Genomic DNA, 22420 nt, shown 5'->3' on the forward strand with positions numbered 1-22420 from the left:
GAATTTGTTTGTCATAAATTTTATTTAATCTGTAATACATTTTGTTAAAATGTTAGCACATTTATTTTAAATCACATATGAAAAAAGTAAAACAATCTGAGTAAATTTAATAATCAGTTTGGTACCCTGTTTTAACAATTGCTTTTTATACGTAATTTTATTAATTATGACAATATTTGACTTTTACGCATACTGAAACGGCATTTATTTAAATTATAATGAAATAATATAAATAATTTACATAATAAACTATGTAAATAATTTTAATGATAGTAGATTTAAATTGAGTGCATTTTTTATTTTAAAATAGCTCTACCTGTCAGTTGATTACCATCTCCAGTTTTTATAAAAGCTATATTGTTATATTAATTTTCCAAGTTAGTAATAGTAAATTTATTGCTTGATAAAAAAAAAAAACTGATAAATTTCTTCACTTTTGAATTTGTGTTCATTGAAAAAATATATTAATTCAACTTTATACCACAACTCTGTGACCATAATTAACAAAGAATAATTAAATTTATGTTTTGAATTCGTAAAAGATGAAGATTCTTCACTGTCATTGGCCAAATAGATAGTGAGAAACAAAAGTGTTAGTCCTAAGAAATAAAATTGCAGATATCTTAACAGAAAATTATTGGAAGAAAGAAATGGCAGTAGTGCAGTAATAATTGATAAATACCAAAATTAATTTTTTTTTGTTGTACCACAATTTAAATGTAATCTTGCATTGAGCTTGAGTTATACCTTTTATCGTATTAATTGAAAATGTATTCATAAAATTACAAAAAATAAAAAAATTAATGTATATACCATAAATTTTAGCTAGAAAATAAATATAAATTTTAAGAGTACATATGTTTGTGATTAATACAAAGTGATTCAAAAGTAACTTGTATTTTTTATTTACATTCTAATATAATTAAAATATAAAAACGTTAATTCTTTATTCAGTGCCATGCGACATAAAAATTATTACTTCATAAATTTGTTGTATTTTATTTATTCCACTAATATCTTATTACAAAAGTTGTAGTGTACTTAGAAAAAAAAAGATAGAAAAGATTTACATAGTTAGATATATGAATGTAGCAAATAATTTTTTTTGTAGTTTTTTCATAACTTCATTTTTCGGGCAAGAAAATGTAAGTATAGTCGTTACTTATGAATTTTCCCCTAAAATGTTTTGAAATGGCAACGTAATATAAAAAATTTATGGTAACATGTCAGAAGACATTATTCTATTTTATTTATTTTATAATCTTATAAGAAATCAACCAAATTGCTGGGATGGATGAAAAATTTGCATGTCTATTTTCATGATAAAAATCTCCTTCTTGTTTATTTGTAAAAAAAGAAAGAAACCAAAAAAAACATGTCTTTACTATAAACTTTATAAAAATGAAACTCTTTTAAGCTATTCCATAATTAAAGAATTTTATGTTAGAAACAATAAAGAATATGTGATGTGTGAAAGAAATTGAAAACTGGTTGGTGAGATACTTTTAAGAAGCGATAGGCATGATGAACTTATGTAATCATTATTATGTTCTATATTTTATAGATTAAAAGAATAAGTATTGTGATATTTTTCTATTAAGACATATAAATTCAAATTATTGATGCTACTTATGAATCAGTCTGCATTAAATAGAAAGTGTGTTTTTATCTCCTTTCAAGAGAGTCAAAACAAATATGTACTGGCATCGAAAAAAATATTTAAACAATATTTAGATAGTTGATAAAAACATGTTTTTACTTCTCTAATTGAATATTTTTTCTTATTGCATATATTTTAATGTTGATAACTACACATTTCAGTCAACTGAGTTAATTTCATATTATAATAATATATATATATTAACTTGACATGTAATATACATTTAGAGAAACGTGAAGCTATATAATTTTTAAAATTAAATACAATTTAAAATATTATTTAAAAAAGATAATGATATAATTATTTTGTGTTAAAGTTAGTTGTACATCATGTAATATTACCCGATTATGATAGATATCTGGAACTGATATGGATTCTTTTGTTTTCAAACGTGAATATGTTATTAAGTTACTAAACATACTAATTATTTTATTTTAAAGATTGCGTATTTGGTGCTGGTTGTAACATTGACTTTGTTGCTCTTAATAATTTCTGTGACACTAAGTGAGCAATATGACTAGATCTTCGCCAAATGAATTCCCTTGTTCTGTCATGATCATCGATACTATCAACTCGTACCTAATTAAAATAATTAAAAGATAATTATTTTGTAATAAAAATTATATTTTACATTATCTACCATCTAAAATAATTAATCAATGGTAAAAAATAAATTCTTTTTGTTAGATTGTTAAAAAATAAGCTGGCAAAGTATTGCATTGACTTTCCTCGCTACTAGTAATAAAAATTAAAAGAGTTGGACCCAAAAAACAGAATAAATATTTTTTAGTGGTGGGGAATAAATTTTAAGAAACATTTTTCTAGAAATATTCATATAGGTTAAACTTAACAAATTTGCTTAAGTAAAGTTTTCTCTATGTCTTCCCTTCAATAAAGACTAAAATAAGAAAAAGAAAATCTTCAAAAACTTTTTTCTGCATTTTGGGTGTGGGGCTATAATTTTAAAAAAATTATAGACATTTCTTGATAGTTCTACATTCAACTATAAAAACTTTTTGAAAAATATTTAAACTGAAAGGATATGGAGCAAAATAACAAAAAAATACAGGAGGGAGTTGGTTTTTGAAAAAAATAATTGGATCATTTATTTATAAATTGTAGGTAAAAAATTTGCTTTAATAAAGATTTCTCAAAAATGTCTCTGAAGAAAATTGGAGTTTATTATTTTGAAATATCCCTCACTCACTGAACGAATTTTGAAGAAAAATGAATGCATATATAATACCACACATTTAGAGTGAAGTTTGAAGATAATTAATTGGTTAGGTCAATCCTGAGATATAAGGCCAAAAGCAGTATGATACACATGTATAGGTATGCACATACAAACATCAATATGCTTTTTTGGTCTAGATGAACTAATTTGACCCTAAAACATCAAGATTTGCAAATAATCCCGATACCCATTTTTGACATGATCATACTTTCCCTGCAGGAGAAGTAAAAATTAAAGCACTATTTTTGTAAGAGAAAAGATTGTTAGATAGATGTAGATCTAATATAAGTTATGTTATAGATCTGATATAAGACAAAAATTACTCCTGAAAATGATGTAACCAATCTTACAAACAATCTCCTCATGCCAGGCTTACTAGAGAGAGTAAAATAGTTTCCCACAGTGCTTAATATGCTATTATAGAATAGCATACCCAGCCCATTAATACTCTTAGAGAAAAAACTACCTTATATACCTCTTGTGCTGTAATGTGAATTGTACTTATAAGAAAGACTGGTACAATTACTGTAATGCAACAAGTTAAATCTACCTATTACTGGTGAGAGATAGTGCATTATACTCATTGGATTGGCTTGATAGGGGAAGTATCATTAAGATTAACTGTTTATGAATTAATATTTATTTTATAATAAAATGAATATTAATATTAATGAATGCATCTAAAAGATAAAAATTTAAGGAAGGTATTCTTACCTTAATGATACATTCTTATTTTCATATAGAAGAACACAGTTTTGGAGGTACCTTCTTCATCAGTTCTTTAATAAAAAAAATATTAAATTTTTAATTACATGAGTCAACATAATATCATATAAAAAAATTAAGTAGCCGTGTTACTTAAAATTTATATGTAACTGTATTAAATTGTCAGCATTTATTAAAAACAATACAGTTACCAGCATAAGTTCTACTTTTCCTTTTCTGTTAATTTAAACTACCAAATTTAAATTTATGTTTTTATGAATCTGGAATATTTCCATTCCCTGGCTACATTGTTTGGAAAAAATTAGATAAGGAAAGAATTATTTACCTGTCTTGGCTGTAATACTTTTATTGAATGTAACGTTGCAGCACCACCATTCAGTACCCTTAAATTTAATTTACCATACATTTCAGCAGTGGTTGCAGTTGCACTTCTCAATTCTTTTTTAGCACCACGTCCAAACTGTCAAAACAATAATTGTAAGTTTAATTATGAATATTTAATATTATTATTTTCTTATATTGCTGAGTGATATAAATAAGTATGAATTAAAGTATGTTTAAAAGTAAAATTTTAGGGACTAGAACACTTACAAGCTAAAATCCTGTCAAAATAATTAACTAAAGCTTTAAAATCTCAGCTTATTAATTTTACTACAATTGTAGTCACTGCATGTAAAAAATTGTATCCAGTCTTTTTAACATATTTAATGTCTTTTGTAATGAAAGATATTTTCTAAACTGTGTATGCTGTGTAAACTGTTAGGTCTATTGTTACTAGTAAAATATAACTCGGACTGGTACCACCTACAGAAAACTGGTGGAAACTGGTAGTCTTTGACTTTTAAAAACATGATTAGACTTTATTCCAGCAAATAAAACTGAGTGTTATTTCTTTTAATAAAATATTTTGTTAAATATTTATTTTCTTGACGCTCTTATGTACTATTCAAACCTAAACGTTTTGAAAGTGAAACAATTAATTTAATGAAAAGAAAAATAATAATTCAGTATGCTATAGCGATTTGATAAAGCAGTATAATCAGTAAAATTTTATATAAATTCAATAATTTGCTGTTGATAGTTAAGTTCATAGGGTGTGAAACGTATTTTTACAGAAACTTTTGAATAGTAGTTTTTTAAGGAGAACCAGAAAGTAAAAAAATCACTATTTTTGTTTTTTGTGCCATATGAAATAGCGTAATTTTGTAAACATTTGGATATATCATTTACGGAGTTACAACAATTCTATGCCAGGAAAAAAAACAGTTTACTGTATCACGTCTGATTTTACTTCCATGTACTAAGTAAAGGAAGTATTGTAATCGCGAAAAATTTTGTTTTTCAGATTACAACGGAAATATTAATTTCGACCATCCCTGAATCCATTTTTACTAGTTCGGCGTGACATTTGTTCGTACGTACATATGTATGTACCTCGCACAACTCAAAAATAGCCGTAGGATGTTGAAATTTTGATTTAGAACTGTTGTAACATCTAGTTGAGCACCTCCAATTTTGATTGCAATCGACTGGACTAAAAGTTTCCAAAAAAGCCCAAAATCCAAAAAAATTGGATTTTGGACTTTTTCTTAACTGCAGTAATATATCAAATAAAATTTTATGTACTTTTCATTTAAAAAAAAGTACAGTATATGTAATTTAATAGGCATAAGGAAGTCATTTGATGTCCATGTCAGATTTTTTCCCCTAAGCTCGTATCTGTAACTTTTGAAGTACTGATCAGAATTACATGTGGCTGATATAGTTTTTTAAAAAGTTTGGTGCTAATGTATTGGTACCATTGCTAAATTGACTACTAAACACTAGGTGCGTTATTATGCGTGTTTCGTATTTACTACATTGAAATTATAATTTTGTTTAAAGTCATGAGATTTTGTGTGTAGGTTTTGTTTTGTTTTTATTATAAAAATACCTACATTTAGCAAAGAGTTTTTAACAAAAGAGTAAACTACAGTAAGAAGGAACATGACGTCAACATAAACTTTGCCAATATTGCTAACCTAGAAGCGACTACAAGTGCAAAATAACCATCTAGTTCTTTGAAAAAATTATCCGTCCCACAGTTTGTTAAGTGTTTGTCACCTACCAATAACTGTAACGAAATAATTGATGTCAATTTACTTTCGAGTGCATTATTACAGTATTATTTGTGCAAAAACTGTGAAGTCAACGGCTTATGTATAAGGACTGGTGATTTCCATGTAGGCTTAGTTTCACGATTGGAAGGAAATATTTTGTAGTTATTGTGGTTTTATAGAAAAATTCCATACTTCTAAAGAAGTAAATCCTGTTTGCAGCTCAACTGATAAAAAATCAGGTAAACTCTTTGGTATTTTTTTCTGTTTAGCCTTCGAGATCACAAAAAATTCAAAAATCGAAACCAAAAGCTTCATTTCTATACTGGAAGCAAAGCCATATAGGGATGTTACTATATAAAAGCCCGAGTGCGTGTTTCACATACATAAGTGAATGGGTGCTAGACTTCCAGAAACTAAAGAAAGGTATGAAAGGCCAAAATATTTGAAGCCCAATCCATAATTTCAAACTATCTAAATTATTTTTCAATTCAATATAGCTTTTGTATGTTTTGTTCAGATATTTCAGGAGTCTTAATATATACTGTTACTTTACAGATGCACTATATTCAGTAAATCTATATTATAATATGATTCTATGTTTGTTTTTTTCTTTTGGTGATTTTCTTTAATTGTTTGATGGGACAAGTAAACATAACACCCAAATCAATAATTAAATTTTTTCTTCATTAATTTCATGTGTTAATTTTCCTCGTTAAAATACATAGTAAATGGATGTCTTCATTAAAAGTAAATTCATTTAAATGCATATCTGAGGTTATAATAATAAATAAATAAGATAATCTGATTTAAGTAAGTGTAAAATATAGTTTTAAATATCTCAAATGACAATATTTTGAACAATATTGACAATCTGAAACTGTATACTACTAAAAGGTGTTCACCATCAATTTTATAAAATTGAACTCATTGAAGTAAACATATATTTTCAAAGAGTACGTACATGTTGCCTATTGTGATTGAGTGATCTATTTTTCTATTAACTTTCCTAACAGTTACTTAAGATAAAGGTTTGACTTTCAGAGGAAAGGAATCCAGTTAGATAAAAAAATGTAATGAATGGTACTGCACAGAATAAAATATGTCATTTTTATATTTAATTTGAAATTTTTTATATGAACATTACAGTGATATTAATTACAAATTTGTTCAGTTTGGTAATAAGTGTGCACAAGGTATGAACTATAGTGAAGAAAGAGACTTGCTTAAGTTTTATAAAACTGTGTTTGTACCCATTATTTTACAAAAGTAAACCTTGGTCTCTAAATACCTGCTTGTGAGAAGAGAAAGATAGTCTTCTGAAATATACATTAAAACTTAGAAATTAAGACTTTAATTGAGATTGTTTATAAGTGAAAATGGTTTCTAACATTAACTGATTGACAAAGGGATTATTATGAAAAAAACTTATTTGATTACTAGTTATAAGAAGATGTTATAGAGAAATATTATGGAGGAAATGGGCACAGTTGTAATTCCTAAAGTGCAGTTGAAGAAAAGAAAAACTATTTTAATAGTTAACCAAATTAAATTTATATTTAATTAACTTTTTTCTTTATGTCTTTGAAAATAACAAATGTGAATGGATTAAAGTAAATTTAACTGTGGTTCTATCTGACACCAGAAAAGTTAGTAGTTTTATAAATTGGCCTATTTATTATTTTCTTTATTGTTTTATTCCTTAATTTCTTGTAGAAATGTAACATTTTTCATTGCTTCTTCATTCAATATGTAGATTTTACTTTTCTTTTTAAATGTACTGATGATGAAAGATTAAATCAATTAATCTTATCTGAATTGTTTTCATTAGTTGTCATTCAGTAATTATGTTTACTTAAATATATTTTTAATATTATTACTTACTTCTTTTTCTACTTTAAGCACAAGAGGTCCTATAAGGAACTTTGTTTTAACTGTAGTGTGGGAACTCATCACGTTAACAGAAACATCTCCATCTCGTTTTAATGTTGATAAACCATATAATGTTGCCTTGGCCCTTGGTGGATTCTTTGGTTTAGTGTTTTTATTCTTGTTCTGAAAAATAAGGAAATTATTTTCCTTACTTACTATATGTGTAGAAATATATATAAAAATTATTTTTTTACAATTTTCTATAAACTTGTTTTCTTACAATTTGCTTTATGAATTTAACTTATTTTTTTAATGACGTGAACTAAAATTAATATAGTCACAAGAAGAAAATGAAATGAATATAATAAATTTAAGAAGATATGCTGACCAAAAAAATGGGCTTACAGTTTGTGACTTCCATCCTTTTAGATTAATTACAGAGTAGTTAATTAGGCCATGCTGTGAGTACTTGTTTTTTTTTTTATTGAGATACAGTTTTATCCAATTAATTAACTATATATTACTAGCACTCTTTTTAATCACACATTACATTTTCTAATACATACAAATACATTTTTTTCTCACATGATACATGAACCCATGAACCTATAAATAGTATATTGCTTTTGCAGGACAAACTTATCAGCAAATAAAGAAATTAAAAGTAGATAATTTCATTAATTCTGATATCTTTGCATTAAAATATACAGGGTAGTGCATGAAATGATCCAAAATTTGTTTTGGCAATAATTGTTTAGGTTAATAATTATATGTGTTTTATGTTAGCAGAAATGACAGCAGTTCATGAATTTTAGTTTCTTCTTTTTCCAAGTGTGCTATCTGTGTCCAAGATGGCTGACAAAGGAAGACTGACTGTTGAACAGTGCGTAAGGACTGTGTTGATTTTTAATGGCACAAAAAGTCTGGTGCTTACACAAAGATGGTTTCATTCACATTTTGAAACTCGATGGTTGCCATAATTTAAAACAACACAAAAAATTTAATAGTGAAAACAAAAGTACAAAGAATCTAACAGTGATGGTTCAGTATTTCAATGTAAGCATGAACAGTCTGCCAATGTTTGTTCTCCACAGAACAAAGCAGCAAAGCTAGAAACAGTCAAAGCTATCAGAGCAGCGTTGCTGAGGAGCCGAGCAAATCAACAAGAAAAGCAGCAGCACAACTTGGGACCCATCGGGTTGGTCTAGTGGTGAACTCGTCATCAGAAATCAGCTGATTTCGAAGTTGAGAGTTCTAAGGTTCAAATCCTAGTAAAGGCAGTTACTTTTATATGGATTTGAATACTAGATGGTGGATACTGGTGATCTTTGGTCGTTGGGTTCCACACAACTCAGGACTAGTTGTCCTGAGACTGTACAAGACTATACTTCATTTACATTCATACATATCATCTGAAGTAATACCTTATGGTGGTTCCAGTAGCTAAACAAAAAAAAAAAAAAGAAAAAGCACAACTTGGGATTTCTAGGCGATCTGTGTTTTAAATTTTTAAAAACTTATTTGCATTTGTATCTGTATAAAATAACAGTGTTGCCTAAATTAACAGTTGATAACAAAATTAAAGAATGGCATTCGCTGAATGGGCTGTGATCCAAGACGTATTGTTGAACATTCAAATCAACAAACAAATCTCAGCTAGTTATCTCTTTTATTTGTTAGCTGTAACACTTGCTCATCTGTTTTTGAACTGTTTAAATCAGTTGAAACATTTACAAAATTCATACAATATTAACCATATTGCTTAAACATCTAGGAGTAAATTTCTCGTGGTTTTACATCCTTAGAAATCTGAATTTTGTTCTTCAAAAGTAAACTTTTCAAGAGAATTTGTCACTTTGAATGATTGATTTTAGTTATGCATATTAAAGAAGCTATCAGTTAACTGTTTTAAATCAGTGACAAAGATACTAACTTATGATCTAAAAAGTATTATGTTTTTTGAGATGTTTTAAATGTTTTTTTTTTAATACCTTGTTTTTGTTATTTTGTTTCTTTTTATTTGCTCTTTCCTTTCTTTGTTCTGACCTTGGTTCTGCTTCATCTGTTGTATTTGTTACATTTATGTCATTTGCCATTGGTTTTTCTGTTGTCATTACTGTTTTGATATTATCTGGTACAACAGTTGTGTTGCTAACACTCATATTTCTAAAATAAATAAAAGAAAAAGTGGTTTAAAGAATATGGTATTAAATTCCATAAAATATTTAAATATATGTTAAGGTCACCAGTAAAAAATAAAAAAATTCAGTGTTAAATTTTAAAAAAATATATTAAAATAAAAATATTCAAACCTGTCTGTGTAAAACAAAAATCTACGAGTATTCACATTTTGATTATTAAACAATAATTTAATCATTAACATATGTAGAGGAATTGATAAAAATAAATATGGATAAAAAGGAAAACTAGAAAAAATAAATTAATATAGAATTATAAAATAATAACAATAAAGAAAGCAAAAACTTACAAAGTAATTGTATGCTAAAAGATTAGCATATATGATAAAAAAATTTTTTAAATTATTAACAATCTTTGTAATATGACCTGTGCAATAACAATAATGTTTGTTTGAGTAAATTCCTGACGTGGAAATAATACAGTATTTTTTGATATAAACATTTTTATCTTAAATTTAGAAATTATTTTTTTATTATTTATCTAATTCTATTTTTGTTAGTTATTTCCATTCCAATCAAAAAAATTGGTTTCTGTTAAACATTGTGTTATTTACATTTAATACGTAAACAAAGTCTTGAAATTTATCCAATGATTAATAATAAAAAAAATTTTTAAGTGCTTGGTATTAAAAAATGATAAATTAATATTCACAAATTACTTAATGTTGAATAATATGTACACTTATGCATATAATTTATATGTCTGGAGTAATATATAGACCGTTTTTATAACAAATGCAATAAAATTAACATAATTTTATCTCGGTGGACATTTGGTTGTCAATATAAAAACCTCATAAATATAAAATTTTTAATAAAATATGAAAAATAAATTTAATTTCTAATTAAAAGCGGTACTTTAGTTATATTGTTACAAAGCGATATCTGTTTAATCAAAATACATATACCAAAATTTTTTATTTGATGTACATAATATATAAAGTATACCGTATGCATTTATTTTTTCCCTATTCTTTAAGTTCTCTCTACAATTGTGTTTTTTTTTTTTTCATTACAGTGAATACACTTTACACACTTTCCAGTCCCAAAGACAGTTGACACCACTGAGAATCACAGTATTGTTTTTAAATAATTCTAGCAAAGTGTTATCGCACTGAAAGCAGCGATTCATTCCTACTAACTACTACAAAGTGCTGTAATGATTCAACAGATGGAGCCAGGGAACCCGATGTGATTTTCATGGTACTAGTTTATAGAGGGAGTAAAATATAATAAGTTAGGGGAAGGGTAGAATAAGCGAATGACAATCGACAGAGGAACTGCCTTTCAACAGGGTTGATGGGGAATTTATTGTCTTGTTCAGGACAATACCGCTTTCTCATTCACTTTTCTATGCTTATAAAAGGAGGAATTAGTGTTTTTGTCTATAACTAATTCATGTTATTGAATTACAATAAAAGAAATAATATTTGCAATACTTACACATTATTAGTTGATACAATATTGTTGTTTGCTTTATGTCCAGAATGTCTTCTCTGCTTATTTTTATTTTTGTTTGTTTTATTTTTATTTTTGTTCTTGGTTTCGGATGCACTTTGTAATCTTACATTGACCGGATCATAGCTACGTCTTAATACTTTATTAATTCTATCCATAATTGTATCAACAAACCTATTGTATTTAGCTATATAAACTGGTGGTACCATGTCTTTACTTGGCATTGAACCTGCAGAAATATAATTTAATAATAATTAAACATGAAGTAGAATATTTATTTACATTCATTTTTTTATGAATGTCTTTTAAAATTTTTTAAATTGAAAAATAATCGTGGTTCCAAATTATGCTTGAACAAATCCACAGTGATTAGTTTACTGTAACTTACTGTGATTATTTACTGTAACTAACTGCACTTAAGTACGTAAATAAAACTTGTAGTTATTATCTGCTAGAAATATTATGTGAGGCATTGCTAGGATTCATGGATCATGATGATACATACGTATATGTATATATATATATATATATGTAATAATAAATATATTTTGTAAATTTTTCATTTAAGATTTATTATATTACTGTTACTCTAGTAATAACTTTAAAAAAAATTTCTGTAAATAGAGTTGGCATTTAATTACTAACTGGACAATGATTTTGAGGTGTTATATAATAATAAAAATTTCCATAGAATGAAGAAATTATCGTTGAGTATATTGTTAATTAATCAGTATAACCATTCATAAAAAAAATTCATTATGCGAATCTAAACATTTTTACCTACAATTTCTGATTATTTTATTACTTGTTCAAGAAGCAATATCTTTTTCATTATACATACTTTTCATACTAGTGATAAAGATGAATAAATATCCTCAAAAATCTTACCTTCATCTAAAATAATTATGAAATTCTATTGACAAGTACTTTTTAAAAAATAAATTAATATTTAAACAGTTATTATTTTTTTTGTTGAGAATATTGGTTTTTATTTTGTTTTTATCAATTATTTCCTCTAGAAATGAAAATTCTATCTCCCTATCACTCTCTCTTGAAATTTATATAAATTTATACATACAAAACTTGTAAGATTAAAAGGACATGATTGCCAGGAAAAATATCATAAAATTTGTAATTAAATTTAAAAAATATATATATGTATAGAGAAAATATCAAGGAATAAGATGAATATATTGCTAATTATGATACAATGAGTAAATGAAAACTTTCATTTCAGAATCTGCCTGCAACATGTATTTCACAATTCATTGTTTTTACTAGATTTTATTTTTTATCGTTTCACTGGGATTATACCTACAACCATCCATTTGGTAGTGAATCTGGTACCCTAACCTTGGTATACTACAACCCGATACACTAATTCTAAACATAAAAACTTGGTAATGCTTAGACAGTAATTGCATTATATCTTTGTTGATTAGTTTTAACCTTAATAATTTTATTAAACTGAAAAATAATAATCCGTAATAATGTTTTTGGTTGTTATGTTCACTTCGTAATAATGTTAAAAGATCAAGGGTAGTGTAAGTAGTGCAAAGGAGAGCAGAATAATGTGAGTTTACACAATGTCCAATAAGAAATTTGTAAACAGATTAAATTTAAGTGGACTACTAAGTAAACAATAAATCTTTTATTCTGATTGATACATAATCACATTATGAATAAATAAATATTGTACTCGATTAATAAAAATGGATTTGCCTCCACATTTGCCGGATGAATCAACAGACCATTGTAAAAAATCTTGATCAGTGTAGCAACACGGAATATACAATTAATTGTAAATAAAAGGTATATGTGATTAAAGTCCATATTAATTATTTAAAATACAAACACATGAAATAATCTTAAAGTAAATGCATGAAGATACAAAATATAAAAAATAGCTACAATATAATTCAGAAGTTGTTAATGAAAATTATTTGAGCATTATATTTATGTACACGTAAAAACAGGATGCAGAAAATTCAGTTTTTAAAAAAAATGTTAATGTTACTTAGAAATTCATTGACAGAGTATTATTGTTTCTGGAAAAGAAAATTTTAATTGTACTTTAACTAAATTGATGGCAAATATTTTAAATGGTTAGTTAATTTATTAAAAATGACAATGAAATTGTAATTTTTTCTTCATAAGCTGAATTATTATGTCAGGCTGCATGAAAATACTTGTGCTGACTTATTTGGTAAAGGTGGATATTGTTAATTTAAAAAAAAAGAAAATTTTTTTTAGCAAAGATTGCCCATTCACAAATACAAAAAACAATATTTAATTTAATACTAGTTAACATATTTAATTTTGTGGTACGAGTTGAATGACATGACTATCAGCAAAAAAAAATAAATTTTAATAATTAATCCATAAATATTATCCAAAGAATAATCTAACAAAACGCAGTGATATCTCAAAAAATTACAATGATATTGTAAACCGTACGGTAAGAGTCTCGCAGATATCATTTCTTCCGCTCAAAAAACAACAATTTCTGTAATATAAATAAAACCGTTTTTTTAACAAAACTATATTGATATCAAAAAGATAAGACACTACATTTGTATTATCAAAATCTGTTATTAATTTAGAGCTTTGTTTAAAAAAATACATGTTAAATATATGTAATAGACCATTTTTTGGGATATCACTGAGTTTTGTTAGATTATTATTTTATTTTTTTTATGATTTACTGATTCTTATCTTACGGATTTATTATTAAAATTTATTGCCTTAGAACAAACAAATTGAATTTCACGACCAATTTTTTTTGTTGATAGTTATCATTCACGTTTTAGATATTACTTTAAAAATTTGATTTTATTTTTGATTAAAAAAGACTCAGAAAAAATATTAAAGAAAAAATTATATATATTTTTTTTTATTTCTTTAAGTCTACTTTTATTAAGATGTGTTTATACTTCAAGGTCAGAGTACCGTTTTTTATTGATGTTGATCATATTACTGGATTACTATGTACGAGTTTATTATTATAGTATGCGGGTCGTGTTATGGTTCGCTTTATTTACATTTACTAACGATAATAATAACTACAGTACACCAAAATTTACGTAAATTGTTTTTGTTTTGTAATTTCTAAATTGGTGGTTTTATATTTGTTAATAATTTTTTAATTATTTTATTAGAAGTAATTTTAAAATTAAACTCTAATTTAATGAATTAATTATAATTTACTATGCCATTTGTATAAATTTACTACATTCGTAAATATTAAATTAGTCGATGAGCCATTCTTTTGACACGGGTATAATACTTGTTGCATATTGATATTCAATTAAAACTAATTAATTTCTAGTTAATCTAAGTTCAGGTAGAGCCGCACATGATGAAATAAGTTTACATTTACAAATTTATTGTTAAGGCATTAATTAAATGTAATTACCTATTAAAAATAATTATCCATTTTCATGATATATTTAAAATGTACTGTGAAATGTATTTAATACATATTGGTAAAAAAAAACCTTTACCGCCAACTATTTGATATTTAAATTCTATCACCTAGTTTTAAATCATTTTTTAAAATAAATTTTCCGTACTTTTTAAATTTCAGATCATTTCAAAGGAAATCGAAAAGGATAAAGATATGAAAATCTTATATAAGAAAACATACTGTCTATTATGAACGTATGTATTTATTTGTCTGACAAAACGTTTTGAATTTCGGATGGATTTAGCAGAAATTTAAAGAAAAATATGGCATAATTTAAGGATGATACTCCTAAGAATTGATATAGATTACAGGAGGACAAGAAATAAGCTCAAAATGAAAACCAGTTTGGCTTCTCTAATCAGGTAAACTCGTCATCGTAAATTACTTGTTTAAGAGGTGATTTTCGAAGTCGAAGGTTCTGAAGTTCAAATTCTAGTAAACGTTAATTGATAGTAAAAGTTAACGGATTTGAATACTAGACACTGGATATCGGTGTACTTTGGTGGTTGGGGTTCAATTAACCACACATCTTAGGATTGGTTGGCCTGAGTCTGTACAAGACTATACCTACCTCATTTACATATCATACATATTCTTTCATCTCATTGGGCTATGTGGGGGGGAGGATTGCTTATTGTTTACTAGTTGGACAGATCGCTACGTATGTATTAGGCATAGTAAAATAAATGATAACAAGGAATATAGTATACGTTGTTTAACTTTTGAATTAAGTCTAAGATTAAAGTTCTGTGAGAAAAATATTAAAATCCTTATAGATATAGCGTAAAATACGTTCAAACGTTTATTTAATTTTTGTTTTAAAATTTATTTTAAATTTGAAAGTTCATAAAAAAATGAAGCTGACAACACAGTTGTAGAACTTTTCCGTCTCGCGGCTTTTTCCTGGTGCACGTCTTACACACACTACATAATTTAAAATATGTCAGTGTTATACTAGCGCTACTTGTGGTGACAAGAGGTACTATTGAAGCAGTACACCCACTTAGCCACTAGTTAGAGCATTTTTGGAGTGGGGGTGCTATTTCTCAAAACTCTTTGTAAAAATATTATTTTTTTTAATTGGTAACAAATGTGCCTAAGAAAAATAAGACCTTAATTAGGCGAAATCTCGAGATACTAAGGGTGACCTTGCTCTACAGCTTCACACCCTTGATTTTATAAGTTGAAAATTGAATAGCATCATTGCCCCGTATACAAAACTAATCTGACCAAGTTTGGTCAAAATCGGTCCAGTAGTTCTGGAGATATAAGGTGATTTAGAGTGGGATACTGAACACACTCACACACACGAACATCCGTAAGCTGACCAAGTTTGGTCAAAATCGGTCCAGTAGTTCTGGAGATATAAGGTGATTTAGAGTGGGTTACCGAACACATACACACACGAACATCCGGAAAATTTCTATCCGGTTTTTTAGATTCCTTAGGTGACCAAACGTTAAGAGCCGGTGAAAACCTCATCTGCCAAAACTGGACCGATTACAATACTTTCCCTTCTACAGCTATAGATCTGTTATACTGCTAGACGGGAAGATAAAAGTCAGAATTTTGTCTTGTTTATAAAAGTAAGAAAAGTAGTAATACAGAAAAAACAACGTTAAATAATTATTGATTGTTACTTACGGTTGTTTGGAATTGATAAATATATTTTTTATATCAGGTTTTCCCATTAATTTTTTTAAATGTTTTGTGAGAAAATGAAAATACTTTAAATAATGAGGGCAAATTAATAAAAAGACTAAAATCGTTTTCATGGGTATGCAATTACTTGTTAAAAAATATCTTTTACTGTTGTTATCTTGGAGAAAATTATTATAAGATAATCTTTTTTTATAAAATAAAAACAGATTATCGAAATCGGTGTGTAAAGTTTGCATATACATAAAACATTACGTACAGATTGAATTGAAATACTTCCCTTTTTTCTCAAGTCGTTAAAAATTATTCAAGTACTTTGCATTTCAGTATTTAGTTATTAAATAAAAATTTTAAAATTCATGTCAAATTTATATATAAGAAACTTTTACGAGGTACATAACAAATGTTATGATAAATAAAAGATTTTATTTTATAAACGATATAAAAAAGAACGGATAATACTTGTAACGGTGTTAAGAAACCAGCTGTTTTTGAAGGTCACTATATACATTCTGCATACCTTCACGTTTCCTAACTGTCTGGACAATCAGATCCGTCCTTTCCTTCCGTCTATTTATACAGCCTAAAGCACTTAAACGGGTGTGGAACAAGTTGTTTGTTGGCTCATAAGAAAGTTGAATAATAAAACATACTATTAGAACCGTTAAACAATCTTCTTCTTCAATGAAATTTTAAACCTTTCTAATAATGAACCTTAATAATGTCAGATAACCTTGGTATACATAACATATTAATTTGTACCTTTTGAATATTTTTTTGTAATAAAAAATCCATCGTTAAGTGTAAACAGAGGAGTGACATGAAAATAGTTGTAATATTTTTTTTTTTTGAAAATAAAAGTTAAAAAAAATTATTACAAATTTTTCAGTTTGAATATTCTTATGAAACCAGTGCTAAATTTTCTAATAACTTGGCTACGGTCTGTGGAAGTTGTACTATTTTAATCCTTAACGAAAATTGAAACGCAATAGAAATTTAATCCTATGGAAGAAAAATTGCAGTTCATTATTTATCTATAAATCATCTATGTTTAACTACTGTTTATCAGTTTCTAAAAAAAAAAAATTATTATAAAGTTCTAATTATTAAATACGATTAAAAATCAGTTAATTTTTTTTAACCTTTCTTTTAAGTTTTTTCAGTGTAGGACAAATTAAGAAAAAAATGAAAATACAATAAAGAGCAATTTTAATTACTATAAAATGACTAAAGAAATCGAAAATAGCCCATCATTGCATCTATTTAGTAACTAACAATTTTAAATTGTTATTTTATTGTTTATTTATATTAATAAATAATTTTTGCTGTTACATCAGCTATTTTATAAAATAACTATTTTTATTTATTAATATGGACGATTATAATACTTTTCTTTTGTATACCCGTACATAAATTTTTACTTTTTGAAACTGCTCTGATTATAATTTTACCACTCTTTCAGTCGATAATTCCAGGAAAAAAGTAAAGGAGTTTATTTTTGTTACACATGAATTAAAAACATACCAATCCTGATTTGTATAATTACGTTACGATCAGAACAAATTATTTGTTTATTTATTTTAAAAAAATATTTAATGAACATATAATTTATTGTCTAGTTTAATGATCGTAATAGAAATAAAATTAAACAAGAGGTAAATATTAAATAATAAGAAACACGAATGCCAAAAAAAATATTGCTGTTTAATATAGGATAATTAAAGAGCGTGGGGGTGAAAATTTTTTTATATAGTGTAATTTTTTCTTCAAATTTCTTAAATTTGCTATATGTTTAGCCTATAATATTCCCGGTAACGTAAGGATTCTAACGCGGGGTGATACATCTAAATCGGTTCAGCCGCTTAGGTGATAAGGTGAAATAAACATAGATACACCCTAAATTCGTTATACTTATTGGGCAGTCATGTAAAAAGAATGTTTCTAGTAAAAAATAAATTATTATAAACCTTTTGTAACGAAAATGATAAAAGCGTTAAAATCAGAACAAAAAACCAAAATCAGCTGCTTTGTTTTTGCAAATGATTTAGTACTTCTCTCGCAAAATCAGAAGAAGATGCAATTTCCAAAATTAACAACCTAAAAGAAATAGCAGAAAAATTAGGCTTGCAAATTTCCTTCTCAAAAACAGAAATCGTGACAATCCTCACAGATTATTTAATTTAATATTTTAATTTATTTATTATTGCTAACAATAGATACCACAGATAAATAAACATCAACGTTCCAACTTGCAGCATCTTTGGAAATCACGTTTTAACTTGCCCTGCTAAAATGTTTTGTATCTTAAATTAAGCGTAACACAGGAACGACTCATCAAATTTTCGCATGGAAAACTTCCAATACACTACTACAACATATATAAATTTCAATAAAATTTATGAAATAGTTTTGGAGATTTTTGAGCCACAAATTTTTATATATAGGCCTATAAATATATAAGGAAATTCCAATTTAAGTAAATGGTATTTTCATACTTCTCATACCTCAAAACGTAAAGAAAATTAATTTTCACCCCATATTCTCTCCATGCGATCGAAAGTAATACTATAATTCTTCTTCGAAATGTCGGTAAAAAGAAGAAACTAGATAATTGGGAATCTTACAGTTATGATAACGGAAAAATTCATTGTTAAATAACCTAGAGGATCATCAAATTGCCTTTTAAGATTCTAAGTTATTAAAAAGTCTTTCTATTATAAGAACATTAACATTTTCCTAATCTAAATTTGGCTAAACATAGCAAATATTTTTATGATTGACTAGAAATATTTCTGATAAGTGGCGATTATCAGGGAGTAGCAACTAATCGGAGAACGAAGTGTTTAAATATTTTTTTAAGCGAATTTACCGCTTTTCAGTTGATCTGCTTTGAAGAATGCCGCATAATCTCTTTGTCAGCAGATGGTTTTATTACTATTATTATTATAATTTTTTATAAACACAATTTAAAGTAATTATTATTATTACAATTAAGTTTAGTTAATTATGAAAATTTATTTATGTTTGTCAATTTTTATTATTTATGTTATTTTTACACCTGCTTCCTTCCTGTATCTATTAATGGTGGCTTGTTAACTGTAGAAATGCGTATTTATTTTTAGATTTTATTTTGTATTCAATGTCTCGAGCTTTTTGAATTTATACTCTACAACTATATTTTATTAAAAATATTCGTATTTATTGTTTTACATAACATATTGCTGATTAATTAATTAATTATTGTTATTGCTAATTAGTAAAGAAACATTAATATTTTGTGATTTATAAAAAGAAATATTGATAACTAAGTTATGAAAGTATTTAAAATTAGTCATTACCTTTCATAAATTTAGAGGGTACCTTATATTAAACCGGACTTATAGGTATGGTTTACTTATAGGTAAGCGAGTGAGTCAAATATTTTTAGAAAGTTGCGCCTATCATAATATTAACTTCACCCGGCCATCGCAGTCTTTCTTTTTCTTTTTTTATTGCAGTCTGGACAAGAAATAAACATTTATAATTCTTAAATATATTCTTTTTTAGTGAAAAAATGGAAATATTTAAATGACTGGTGATCGTAATTCAGAATTTAATATCGAAATGTAATTCATGAAAATAAAGTGAACTAAATTGTGTTAATTGCTTTCAAAGAAATGTTTATATATATAAAAATTCAACAAATATATTTATATATATACACAAACATAAATACACACATTAAAAAATGGTATGTACAAAATGCTGCATATATTCGTATTAAACTAGCTGTTATTTTTCAAAATTTAAAAAGTTAAAATTTAAGTAAGTTATTGGAACATTAAATTGTAAGTTATTTTAAAAAATGTACAAGTTAAAAGCTTAAAATTAGGATATATTTACATAATTATAAACAATAATATACAGTATAATACTGTACAATAATTAAACAGTTAATAGAATAATTTCTTAATTTAACCTGTATTATACTAGGTATCCAAATAGCGAGACAAATCCACTTTCCTTTTGTAGTATTGGAAAGATGTCTCGTTATTTGGCTGCTTTATTTTATTAAAAAAAAAAAATGTTTAATAAAAATTTATATGATAACTAGCAGAATGACTGGAAAACCTTGTAGTAGACTAATTTCGTAGATTCATACAGATAGTATACTCCTTAAGTAAAAGAAGAGGGTTAATGTCATATAATTTGGGTAATGCATTAAAATAATACAGTATAACACATTCCAGTACGTAGCAGTAGAAAATATTACATTTTTAAACCGTTGTCTTTCTTAAAAGGAATCAGATCTAAATCAACTAATCAAGCGATATCAATTGATCAATTAATAAAATAAAAATTGCTGACGGGTGTCTGTGGGGGACAGCCCCGTCCAGGAAGGGTGGGAGGCTCCGGCACCATCAATGATTGGATGGGGACTCCTTCGCAGTACCTCTGGGGTAGGGAATATAAGACTGTAGTCTCGGCGAGGGATCCCCTTGGGAGTTCCCCATTAGAGGCAGGGCATTAAGTCCGGAGTCCCGGTCTCATTAGAGGCGTGGCATGTACTGCAAGATCGAGTCCCGGCTACCTGGGCGGGGCCTTGTGTTCTGCCGAGGTAGTTTGAGGCGAAGGCGCCCCCCGGAGCCGAGTTATGCTTAGATGCTGTTCCATCTCCGGGGGCAGGGTAAATGAAACTGAAGAAAAATCATAAAAATATTAAAATATAAATAATGATTATTAAACCAAATTCTGTAAAATTTTACGGTTTTCAGAATTTTAGTTTGGAAATATAAGTACTGCATATATGCACATATATACATTACTGTATGTATGTGTATATATATACAGTGTAATCTAATTGAGCGCACTGTTTATCCAGACATTGTAACAGCGTTGATTCTATTGTATTGTGCTAGAGACAAATTTTTTAAGAAAGAGTGGTACAGTCGCTTTTACTGCATGCATCTAGTAGATGCCGATATCCGTGGCGGCAGAGTGGTTGCGTCTCGGCGTTTTATCCGGAGGTCCCAGGTTCGAATCCCAGTCAGACATGGAATTTCTCATGCGCAACAAAATTTCTATTTAATATTTTCATGCTCAGGCTTCCAGCTTATATGGTGAATTAATCATTAAAAAAAAGTATTGTCTTTACTATTTTAATTACAGCAATAAATAAAATCTTTAAATGAACAATTAAATTGATTCATATTCTGTACTATTATAAAATCACTTACTATTTAATTTATTATATTAATAAATTTTAACTGTTTCCTAATAATATTAATATACGTTACATATGAAAAAATAAAAATTTAGTAAATAAAACCAACTTACAAAATCACAATGAAAATTAAAACAAATTTTAAAAAGATTTTAATTTTATCTGAAATCGGTGCTAAATTAAAACTAATTTGTTATCAACATTTCGTGGTCAATGTTATGTTGTTAATCTTAAGTTATAGACAACTTCAAAAGGTCAACATTTAAAGAAGAACTGAAAAATAGTTATACTTCATTTGTAATAATAATTTTTATTTTAATAATTAATTACTTTTGTTTATTTTAAATGTTTATATTTTATTTTTAAAAAAAATAGTCCTACAAAAAACACTTCTGGCTAAAAAAGCAGTTTTATAAAAAAAACAAAGACAAAAAACCTGATTTTTTTATAAAAATAAGAAAACGAATTTAGATGAACGATAAAAAGAGACTGATATCAAGCGTGAACTAAGTACGAGTATTTTTGGAATTACAGAAAATTAATTAATTCCTTTTTACTTCTTTTATGATTTCTTCCTACTAATTTTCTTGAATTCTCATGTGAAAATATTATGAAAATCAGAATGACTTCAGGTTATGTATCATTACCCAATAACAATACAATACAAATCAATCTTAACGTCATTAATGCAGTGTATTTTTTTGTTTAAAACATTTAAAAAATAACATAAGGGCCAAAATGAAAGTCTTCTCCTTTTGGAAGGTCGATTAATTAATACGAAAAATTAACGATAAAAATTGCTTAATAAATTATAAATATATGGATTTGTACTGAAAAGACAAGTT

The 22420-nt window shown here is 26.6% G+C and overlaps 1 protein-coding gene across 1 annotated transcript in view; it reads right to left on the minus strand.

Annotated features, from left to right (window-relative positions):
- Window positions 1-1991: 1991 nt before the first annotated feature.
- Window positions 1992-22420, minus strand: part of LOC142330639 (uncharacterized) — a 50129-nt gene continuing 29700 nt past the window's right edge. The window contains exons 3-7 of the mRNA XM_075376083.1: window positions 11233-11476; window positions 9583-9757; window positions 7604-7774; window positions 3949-4083; window positions 1992-2239 (exon numbers count right to left, since the gene is read on the minus strand). Of these exons, the coding sequence (XP_075232198.1) occupies window positions 2090-2239; window positions 3949-4083; window positions 7604-7774; window positions 9583-9757; window positions 11233-11476 (875 nt within the window). The 3' untranslated portion in view covers window positions 1992-2089. The remainder of the gene's footprint in view (window positions 2240-3948; window positions 4084-7603; window positions 7775-9582; window positions 9758-11232; window positions 11477-22420) is intronic.

This window comes from Lycorma delicatula, chromosome 9 (assembly GCF_047948215.1).
Source record: "Lycorma delicatula isolate Av1 chromosome 9, ASM4794821v1, whole genome shotgun sequence".
Lineage (NCBI taxonomy): Eukaryota > Metazoa > Arthropoda > Insecta > Hemiptera > Fulgoridae > Lycorma > Lycorma delicatula.